This window comes from Peromyscus leucopus, chromosome 11 (assembly GCF_004664715.2).
Source record: "Peromyscus leucopus breed LL Stock chromosome 11, UCI_PerLeu_2.1, whole genome shotgun sequence".
NCBI classification, from domain to species: Eukaryota; Metazoa; Chordata; class Mammalia; order Rodentia; family Cricetidae; genus Peromyscus; species Peromyscus leucopus.
In genome coordinates this window covers 36,869,515-36,880,829 of record NC_051072.1, presented here as the reverse complement: position 1 = coordinate 36,880,829, position 11,315 = coordinate 36,869,515, and the positions used below count along the sequence as shown (strand labels likewise).

The following is an 11,315-nucleotide window of genomic DNA, read 5'->3' as shown; positions in this document are numbered from 1 at the left end:
AGTGGCTCATTCATGAAATCTCAGCACTTAGGAAGGCTGAGGCCGGAGGACTGCTTCAAGTCTGAGGCCAGCCTGGGTTACGGAGTTCCTGGGTTAGTTTCTGTTCTGTCGCTGGGAAGAAACACTATGATGAAGGACTCATAAAAGAAAGCATGTAACGGGGGCTTGTTTACAGTTTCAGAGGGTTAGTCCCTTAAGGAGACAGGCCTGGCACTGGAGCAGCAGCTGAGAATTTTATATTCTGATCTACAGGTAGCAGGCAGAGAGCCACACTGGGCCTGGCATGAGCTTTTGAAACCTCAGAGCCCACCCCCAGCGGCCCACTTTCTCTCACAAGGACACACCTCCTAATGCTTTCCAAACAGAACATCAACTGGGGGCTGAGCATGCACACACGGGAGCCCATGGGGGCCATTCTCATCCAGACCACCGTGGATATGGTCACAAAAACAAGAGCAGCAACAACAATTTATTTAACCGTTTTTCACAGTGTGTGCTTAAATATTGTAGCTTCATTTTTAATCAAGTCCTGAGAATAGGTTTCCTGGTAGCAGAAAAACAGCCCCAGTGGTGGAGCTTAGCCAGAGGGCAGCGAGAGGTTGAACCACGCATGAGCAGATCCACCCCATCCATCTCCGCCCGCCTTCCTGGTACTCAGGCCTCATTACTAGAACCCGATGGACAGTGTCCCCCGGGACACCAGAATACCAGCACCTCCCCCGGTCCTGTTTTCTGTTCTATAATTTATTTATTTGTATTTTATGTATATTGGTGTTTCGCTTGCATGTATGTCTGTGTGGAGGTGTTGGATCCCCTGGAACAGGAGTTACAGACAGTTGTGAGCTGCCACGTGGGTGCTGGGAATCGAACCTGGATCCTCTGGGAGAGCAGCCAATGCTCTTTACTGCTGAGCCATCTCTGCAGCCCCAGACCTATTTTCTACAGACCTCCACACTCCATTTCTATTAGGTGTTATTTTATTCTTAACACCAGTCCATCTAAATGGCCCAGTGGATACTGGAAGTTCCAAGCAGAACAGCGGAAGGAAATCTTTCAAATGATATTTGCCCCAAACCCAGACTATCCTTATCCAGCATTCTACCTTATCCAGCACATTTGTTCACTACAAAACCACATTTTATAGTTTTGGTAATGATATTGTGTGGAGCCCTGGTTCTGCCACTGATTGCTGGGCTTCACAGCTGAACTGACCAGCCTGAGCCTACCTTCTTCACTTGCTAAGTCAGAGGAGTTGTGCTAATTCCAAAAGCTGACGTGACGACTGACAGATCTCATGCTTCAATAAATGACAGAGAGCATTGGTTGTAGCGATCACTGTTGTTAGCTTTCTATTGCTGTGACAAGTACCTGGGATACACCAGCTTAATGCTTTGAAATTTTCCCTCATTTGTTCAGAGGCTTTAGTTCGTGGTCACTTGGTTCCATTGCCTAGGACCCACTGAAACCCTGTTCTTATTGGAGCATGTGGTAGAGGAAGTTGTTTGTCTCAGGATGACTAGATTTAGAAGAGTGAGAGAGAAGGAGATGGAAGTTGTAATACCTCCTTCAGGCACATACCCTCAGTGACCAGACTTCCTGCCAGTAGGTCCCATCTCTTAAACGTTCCATCAATTCCCAAGAGCACCATGGGCCTTTGAGTCCTATGGGTTTACACCAGAGTGATCATCTAATGTGGGAATGAGATCCAATTAGGCGCATCAAAGGAAGATTCTGACCCTTGAAGTATCCTCAGAAGTGGTTAACCTGAAGGGGAGAAGTATTCTCCCATCTCATAATAATACTCTAGAGACTGAGCATAAGGTTCAGTAAATTTATCTGAAACTTGGAAATAAAGAAGAGCGATCTCCAGGGAGTGTCAACAGCAGGTTGACTTCATATTGTTTGAGCTCTTTTATGACACTAGAGAAGGCAGACTCTAACTCACAGCTTTTCCACCCAAAAAAGTTATCTTAGTATGGCTGTCTTGGACCTCAACCAGCTTTCTATCTGGCCCAACAATCTTATCCTAACATTGCCTGTAAATACACAAGTTCTTCAATAATCATTGGTACTAATTGGATACAGTATTAATATACATACTTTCATTCATGAGAAGCAATTCACCGCCATTTAAAAACCACCCAGGGTTTGATCCTTTGGGGGTGTCATTCCCAGGGTGCTCTGATCTGGGGTCCTTGTGATAGGTGTATTTTCCTTTGAAGCTTGCACAAGAAGAAAAGAGGAGGAAGATGCACACAGAAAGGAAGATTTGTACTCTCTCTTTTTTTTTTTTTTTTTTTTTTGGTTTTTCGAGACAGGGTTTCTCTGCGTAGCTTTGCGCCTTTCCTGGAGCTCACTTGGTAGCCCAGGCTGGCCTCGAACTCACAGAGATCCGCTTGGCTCTGCCTCCCGAGTGCTGGGATTAAAGGCGTGCGCCACCACCGCCCGGCCCAAGATTTGTACTCTTATTATACATTACGTTTTAATCTTAACTTTCTTCTTTGGCCCAAAAGGAGTTTATTCATATGGTAACAATACAGTTCTTGCATATTCAAGACAACGTTCCCTGTGAAATGGTGAACTGTTTGTCATTAAGAAAGTGACAATCTCGTGTGCATCTTTGTATCCCCAGCATATAGAACAGGATTTGGTGCTTGGGGACAAATAAATAACTGAAATGAGTGAAATTGTCTAGGCTTTTGCTAACCTAGAAGTGGTCGTGGACTGGAAACCCTCAGATCAGCTGTGTGGTTAGAATTCAGAGTCTCAGTCCACTCCAGACCCACTAAATGGGTGACTCTGATCTCTGAGCAGTGCTGTACCTGTGTCTATCCCATCGTCAGTTGGAGCAGTGGCTCTGTGAGATTTAGGCAAAAAAAGTCAGAGCCATGGTCCCAAGTTTACTGTGTATCCAAAACTGAGACGGATGCCCCAGGAATATTGTTTCTAGACCAAAGAGGGCTAGACTGTGCTTCCGGGGGTTCATTCCTGTGGGGTGAATGAAACCTTCGAGTTTGGAAGGATATATTCATTCCTTGTCCATAACTTTGATAAAATACCTGAAGGGAGCACATTCAGAGAGGAAGGATTTATTCTGGCTCACAGTGGTTTGAGAGGGTAGAGATCATCATGGCGTGGTGTGCATTGGGGCAGGCCCCCCCCCCATGGCAGAGGGAACGTGAGGTTGAGGTAGCGGGTTGTATGCTGTAGGCAGTTAGGAAGTAGAGTGAAATCTAGACAAAAACACAATCCAACTCTAAGGTCCCCAAGACCTACCTCCCCATGACCCGCTTCCTGTATAATCTCGTCAGGATTCTACAATCTCACCACCAGCTGGACACCACTCGTTCCAACCCATGAGCATGTGAGGTCACTTTGCACTCAAACCATCTCAGGGGCACAGAGCCATGGTTTGGCAGGGGGAGTGGCTGATTCTTTTCATCCAGCTCCTCAACAAAAAGCCCTCCTGCCCATCTGGGCTCCAGTGTCCGCCCACAAGGAGAGTCTGACTCAATTTCTGTTGGCTCCGAGCCCAGACCAGCAAAAACCAAGGTGATCCCTAAGTGAAATTGTGATGGCTTAATCATAAAATGTAAATCTCTATTTGTCACATCTCAGGCTTAAATTGTCAGAGATGTTTGCCTGGTGTCCCTAAAGAGAACCAATGGAAGAGAAAGACAAGCAGAGACTTCTGGGACCATCTCAGACAAGACATCTTTAAAAGGCCTGTGACACCTGTCACCATACAGACATGAACCCTGAATTACGGAACAACAGACTTCAAAATGTTTGCAAAGTGATTTTTACCTCATTACTAGAAAGTAATGATTTTTTTTCCATCTATGCTAACTATACCCAAGTCTAACTATAAAGAATGAAGGCTTCACTTACTTCCCTGACAAAGAGATTAAACAATTCAATGACTTAATAAAAGTCAGTGGTAGAGTCTCCAGTTAGGGGAAGCCCATCTGATTCAGGGTCGGCAAACCTAGACGCTTGCGGCTGCCAAGCAAATTCGAGAAGCAGGTCAGCCGGATGCCACAGGGAGCTGTTAGTGCTAAGGGAACTGGGAAGCCGCTGCTCAGAAAGTCATTCACACTCAGTTTTACAGTCTGAGAGCAGATGGTAAGTGTAACAATTTGCATTTCAGAAATCCAAGACTCTGAGATTTTTGCCTAAGATTATACAACTCTCACTTACCCATAATAGAAAATTATTCCAATTGTGGCATGTCTTCCTATTGTTTACCCACGCAAGGGGCATTCAGATTATACCTATATATACAGCATTGTGAATATGCATGCACATGTGAGTAATTGGTTGTTTTTTACTCTTTACTTTTTGGAGGCTCACCACATGGTGACTTTTTTTTTTTCCTTATAAATGCCTGGCCTTAGCTTGGCTTATTTCTAGCCAGCTTTTCTTAACTTAAAATATCTCATCTACCTTTTGCCTCTGGGCTTTTTCCTTTTTTTTTAACTTCTGTAATCTTATTTTCACTCTTACTCCATGGCTGGCTAGGTGGCTGGTTGCGTGGCTGGCTCCTTCTTTTCTTACTCCTTTATATCTTTTGCTTCCCAGTCACTCTTTTTCTCCTTCTATTTATTCTCTCTGCCTGCCAGCCCCACCTATCTTTTCTCCTGCCTTACTATTGGCCATTTAGCTCTTTATTAGACCAATCAGGTATTTTAGACAGGCACAGTAACACAGCTTCACAGAGTTAAACAAATGCAGCATAAAAGGATGCAACACATCTTTGCATCATTGAACAAATGTTCCACAGCATCAACAAATGTAGCACATCTTAAACTAATATTCTACAGCACTCGTGTGTGAAGCAAACATGTCAATTCTTGTAAACAGATAAGTTGGAATTTTCTGGGTTGTGGGGCATTTACCCACCACCCCCACAGCTTCCCAGAGTTTTCTTGAGTGCAATCAGCAGGAAATATTAGATAGAAGGATTTATAGCAGAGAATATCGTGGAGATAAATAGATAGAAAATAAAGGATAGCCTCGTGAGGGCCTGGAACCTATTCCAACGGGCCCCGACTGTCTCTGGTCCAGGGTTTTTATAGAGACGCCAAGGGGTGGAGCAAAAGACCTCGTCCCCCAGCACAGCCAAGTGCAGACCATCTCAGACACCTGCACTCAGGCCCGTGGTCCTGATCATCCTCTATTCGGACCTGCTGGGTAAAGCCACGAGGAACCCGAGAACGGGCTCCCATACTGGGTGTCAACAATTTTAAATGACACAGACTGTGAGAAAGTTAAGAGAGAAAAAGGCAAACAAAGCAAGCTATCTTCTCTATTCATCTGGCATCATTTTTATGAGGCTATAAATAATTTTATCTACAGTTCTTGGATGTTTTTAAAAGAGCAGTTTTTGTATGTCTTAAGAGGAAGATTGAGTTTAAAATTTAATTGGTTGATCACTTAGAAGAAGACTACGTGTTCTTCGGAGGAGGTGGCGGGAGCTGAGCCCATCATCCTGGACAGTACGTTCTTCCCTAGTTGAATCCAAGTTCACCAGCAGACTTCCCTCAGGACTTGAATTTTGCAGAGTGGACCCATGTCTCCGTCAAGCTCCGGCCCAGTGTGGCTAGAGGCTTTTCTCTGCTAGCTTTTCTCACACCATGCAGATCGTTAGCAAATGAGAAAAGGTAGAAAAAGACAAGCCACCCAGCCAGCTAGGGTCCTTTGGAGTCTGCCTGCCACAGCAGCTGTTCACTCTATGGACACAATCTTCTTTTTCCCACCGACTCTATCTACACAGCATGATTTCCAAATTTCCCACGGGCCAGGTACTTTCCATGAGCTTTTTAGTTTAATCTTCCCTATGAATAAAATGGACATGCCCATTTTACTTGTGAAGTAACTGAAGTTTAGAGACTTGAATTAGATTGCTCTGGTGTTTAGGATTGGAACCCAGACCTACCTACCTTTTTCGTAAGGTAGTCTTTTAAGCTGCCCTATACTTCTTGCTCTGAGCCAAGTGTCCTAAGGCAAACTTGACTGACATGGCCTTTCCTGTTTGCTTTTATATTTCCTGTCAATGAAAAAAAAAAAAAAAATGCAGCCTTCAGCCAAGGTGATGGGCTCCAAATGAAGACGATAAAGGTATCTCCACTACACCCTTGTATTTTTTCCCCTAGTTTATAGGGGGAGGGGCTGGAAATTGGATACATTATTTATCAAGTTTCAAATGTTTAAAAATAATGGAAGCTTTAGAAGCTCTGCCAGTGAGCCAGCAGGGATACTTGTTCAATACCGGTGCCTGGGAAACAAAGTGTTTCAGAAAGCCAGGCCCCACTGCCCTCGTGACTTCAGTCATAAATACACAGCTGTGTTCCCACAGGCTGAGATAAAAAGGTCCAGCTCTCTAATCATCAGGTTGCAAATCTCTGACAAGAACTTGCCACAGGCCCTGACTTTGAGGGTAGTCTTCCTGTTTTTTTTCTCACTCATGCCCACCATCACATACATCAGGATTTCCAATGAGACTTCAGTCACTCTCAGGCCTGCTTCCGGTAAGCACACTCACACTGACTTCACTGGAGCAAAGGCTGCCACCTCACACTCAAACCTAGGAAACATTACCTTATGCAAGTTGGTTCTGCCCCAAGCCCTGACTTTCTGCCTTGCTTTATGAATTATTTTATGTGGAGCAACTCCAGATCACATGTACTTCCACTTAGCCGTGTCTTTGAATTGAGAGAAAATTTCAAATGGTGAATTGAAATTTGCCATTGCATGAATTGAATTCAAAGATATTGTTCTAGGTGCAAAGTTTGGGGACCGATTCTAAGTGTGTTTGGGGGCTCTAGGAGAGTCAACAGTAATTAAATTGAGAATGTCCGCGATGATCTTCTAATGGAGCTGTCACACCCTTATAATTCAGCTCAAACCCTTTTCCTGTCCTTCTGCCCAGAGCAAACCTACTTATTTTTTATTTTAAAAGGAGCCAATAGAGATGCTGTCCTTCTATCTTCTACCGTGAATGGGAGTCATTAATAGAGGGACAGTGTAAGGGCTGACTCTACCTGAACTCGGTAGCATACCATTGGGAGCAATAGTGTGTGGTAGTTTAGGTAAAGACTCCAAACAGGTTTCCGCTTGGAATCACCACTTGCTACCTGTGGCACTTTGGAGAACCATTTTTCGGGTGTCTGTGTCTGTGAGTCTCCATCTGTAAAGTCTATGCTGCTGTGGGCTCGATACTGCAGGCACACTGCTGGCACACAGCTGGCACACAGCTGGCACACAGCAGGCACACTGCAGGCACACTGTGGGCACAACCGACACACTGCAGGTACACTGCGGGCACACTGCGGGCATACCACTGGCACACAGCAGCCACACAACTGGCACACTGCTGGCACACAGCAGGCACACTGCAGGCACACTGCAGGTACACTGCAGGCACACTGCTGGCACACTGCAGGCACACAGCTGGCACACTGCTGGCACACAGCTGGCACACAGCAGGCACACTGCTGGCACACTGCAGGCACACAGCTGGCACACAGCGGGCACATTGCGGGCACACAGCGGGCACACTGCAGGCACACTGCTGGCACACTGCAGGCACACTGCTGGCACACTGCAGGCACACTGCAGGCACACAGCTGGCACACAGCGGGCACACTGCGGGCACACTGCAGGCACACTGCAGGCACACAGCAGGCACACTGCAGGCACACAGCAGGCACACTGCAGGCACACAGCTGGCACACAGCAGGCACACTGCGGGCACACTGCTGGTACACTGCAGGCACACAACTGGCACACTGCAGGCACACTGCGGGCACACTGCAGGCACACAGCAGGCACACTGCAGGCACACAGCTGGCACACAGCAGGCACACTGCGGGCACACTGCAGGCACACTGCAGGCACACAGCTGGCACACTGCAGGCACACAGCAGGCACACTGCAGGCACACTGCTGGCACACTGCTGGCACACAGCGGGCACACTGCAGGCACACTGCTGGCACACTGCTGGCACACAGCGGGCACACTGCAGGCACACAGCAGGCACACTGCAGGCACACTGCAGGAACACTGCTGGCACACTGCGGGCACACTGCTGGCACACTGCAGGCACACTGCAGGAACATTGCTGGCACACTGCTGGCACACAGCTGGCACACTGCGGGCACACTGTAGGCACACTGCAGGCACACTGCAGGCACACTGCTGGCACACTACAGGCACACTGCAGGCACACCGCGGCACACAGCAGGCACACTGCTGGCACACTGCTGGCACACTGCAGGCACACTGCAGGCACACTGCAGGCACACTGCGGCACACAGCAGGCACACTGCTGGCACACTGCTGGCACACTGCAGGCACACAGCTGGCACACAGCAGGCACACTGCAGGCACACTGCAGGCACACTGCTGGCACACAGCAGGCACACTGCAGGCACACAGCAGGCACACAGCAGGCACACTGCTGGCACACAGCAGGCACACTGCTGGCACACTGCTGGCACACTGCTGGCACACAGCAGGCACACTGCTGGCACACTGCAGGCACACAGCTGGCACACTGCAGGCACACAGCTGGCACACCGCAGGCACACTGCAGTCACTTACTAATTGCTATTTGTAAGAATGAGGCCAATGTAGCAGTTCTCAGAGTTTAAGTGGAGGTAGAGCACAGTCAATCCGGGCAAAGGGTCCAGTTGAGACCCTCAGAAATCACCACTGTATCCTTCATTCATCATGGATCTAGAGAGACTCAGCCTGCTCCTTTTCTCCCCCTCACCTTGCCTCTCGGAGCTGCTGCATGGTGGGCTGGCTCAAGACCATGCATGACAGTGAAATAAAAGGCTGAAGGGAATTTCCTTTCGGTGGCAATCCACGACCGAATGCCAGAAAACAAAATGTACTCACACTCCCTCATGAGCACCCACGGGCTCTCTCTCACAACGAGGCCCATGACTAGGGACCAGGATTCTGATGTTTAAAGGCAGAAAGCAATCTTTATCCTGATGCTGTCCTTGGGGTATCAGTACCCCGATACACGAACCCTCACACAACTGCTTGACTCTGGAGCTAAAAAGTTTGTCCTTCTACACAAGAAAGGCCTTCAGATGCTAGCCAGGGGCAGCCAGGCTGTGGAACATGACCTTGCCTCATCCCAGAGTTGGCAGGACTTCCCGTGGAGAGGGCAAATGGTGGTTACCAAAACCCATGGGCAAGAAGGTGTTGTAACTCAATGTCATGAGTTTCCAAACCCCAAACAGTTGTCAAAAATGAGTGACAGGACCACAAAACGCAGCTGTCTCATTCCCACCCACACACTGTTCGGCTGCCGAGTTACCACAGCACTCTCTGGCACAGGAACCACGGCCACCCTTTGCCTAGGGCATCCCAGGCAGGTTAACGTTCTCTCCCTCTCACCTTCCGTCCGTGCCCCCCCCCCCCGGCCGCCGCCTCCGAGTGTATAACTGGCGTTACTCTTTGAGCTCAATAAACTGAAACTTGGCCTCAGTAAACTGAAATCTGGAGACATTTCCAGAGCTGAAGCAATGTGGCCACAGCACATGCAGAGACAGATGGAAAACAGGGAAATTTCTTTGTTGGTTTTACTACCGTATCTCCCCAAAGGCCAGTGATCTGTGGGTTACTGACTGGAGGACAGCTACAATCCGATGAACTCTGACTGCATCACTTTCCATATCAGAAATGTATCGATTCAGGTGTTAAGTTATAGGCTCAGTGTAGTTATGGGGTCAAGCATGGGTTTAGATCCCTTTGTTGATAGGTGGGGTGACAGTGAGATAGAAAGAGAAACTGGGGTTATGGGATAAGACAACTTCTTAGGTTAATAGTAACTAAATCAAAATTATGTCTGAGAGGCTAAGAGTGCTTGCTGCTCTCTCAGAAGATGAGTTTAGTGCCCTAAACCCATGTGGGGTAGCTCACCACTGCCTGGACCTCCAGATCCGGGGAATCCCATGCCCTCATCTGGCCTCTGAAGATACCCAAATGCACACACAAAAACAGACACACACACTGTGTGTGTGTGTGTGTGTGTGTGTGTGTGTGTGTGTGTGTGTGTGTGTGTTGGGGGAGACAGAGAGAAACAGAAAGACAGAGACAGAGAGAAAGAGAGAATAAAAACAATCCACTTTAAAAAATATGTCAGAAGGGCTGGGCGGTGGTGGCTCACTCCTTTAATCCCAGCACTAGGGAGGCAGAGCCAGGAGGATCTCTGCAAGTCTGAGGTCAGACTCGTCTACAGAGCGAGTTCCAGGACAGGCACAAAGCAACACAGAGAAACCTTGTCTCGAAAAACAAAACAAACAAACAAACAAACATGTCGAAAGGATTGTACCAGGTGCAGTGCCCTGGAGATGAACACCAGCCTGGGGCAGGGGGGTGGGGGCAGGGTGTCTGCAGCAGGACCAGCCGGTGAGTGGGGGACACAGAACCGTGATGATTCCAAGGGCTCCCCTGGGCGGGCATCAGAAGCGCAGCCACACCTGGGTGGCAGAAACAGGTCTTCCCCAGGAGGGAAGAACACACGGGCTGCAGATAGGGCAAGCGTACAGGCTGCCGATTGGGGCCTGTAAAACGAGCAAGCGCAATGGGGTCAGCTGTGGAGAAAAGCTGCAGTGGCGGGCTCTATCGGGAGCCTGGGTGCTCATGCGGGGGGGGGGGGGCGCTTATCTATGATGACTTTAACTCTCTCGGGAGCCTCACCAAAGAGCCGAGGCATCCGAGACTCTGGAAATGTCGGCGACTTCCCTAAGCATATAGAGTGAGAACGCGGCAGAGGTAGGACTAGATCCTGGCCCTCGGCATAAAAAGTCTACACTTGTCTCTCCCTCCACCCCCCATCATCACGTGACTTGAAAGAGAGGAAATCATTCAGACGCACAATTTGGCGAAGGGCATGCTTGCTGTATTGAGATGAGACATGCACCTGGGCATATCCGTTGTAGATGAAGTATATGGGAGAAATTGGGAAGACGGGCCTGGGACGCTGTGCTGGGACTGGCCTGGACTCCTCAGGCAAGGGGAGGAAACAGGAAAGCCAGCCTCCGGTTGGATTTCAGTCAAGTGTTTTGGAGAAGGGAGGTGGCGGCTGGACCCTGAGGGAGAAGTGGAGTTGGAACGACAGGAGCCCTCTTCAAAGCTACTCCTGGGAAGAGACCTTCTTAAGACATAGGTAACAGCAAGTGGGACCTGACCTGAAAAACTTCAACCTTCCAGGTCAGTTTAGGGATGAAGTGGAAGCTCCTGGCAGGCCCCACAATGCCTTGCGCGGCACTTTTTGCTGTCTTCTCAGCCACCC

General features: G+C 48.6%; 1 protein-coding gene across 1 annotated transcript; it reads right to left on the bottom strand.

The window, feature by feature from the left end:
• Positions 1-7,198: 7,198 nt before the first annotated feature.
• LOC114702960 (keratin-associated protein 10-4-like) lies at positions 7,199-8,800 on the bottom strand. Its single transcript, XM_028883573.1, has 5 exons — positions 8,778-8,800; positions 8,461-8,558; positions 7,869-8,349; positions 7,737-7,812; positions 7,199-7,669 (listed from the first exon to the last, which is right to left on the bottom strand). The coding sequence occupies exons 1-5, from the start codon at positions 8,798-8,800 to the stop codon at positions 7,199-7,201; spliced, it is 1,149 nt and encodes a 382-aa protein (XP_028739406.1).
• Between the last annotated feature and the right edge of the window lie 2,515 nt (positions 8,801-11,315).

Excerpts from the sequence above, each read along its gene's own strand:
- LOC114702960 (XM_028883573.1), bottom strand. The coding sequence starts at position 8,800 with ATGCAGCAGCTCCGAGAGGCAAG. Across the intron at positions 8,350-8,460 it reads GTGCCTGCTGTGTGCCAGCA|TGTGCCAGCAGTGTGCCAGC; the intron begins GTGTGCCTGCTG and ends GTGTGCCTGCAG. Across the intron at positions 7,813-7,868 it reads GTGCCTGCAGTGTGCCCGCA|TGTGCCCGCAGTGTGCCTGC; the intron begins GTGTGCCTGCTG and ends GTGTGCCTGCAG.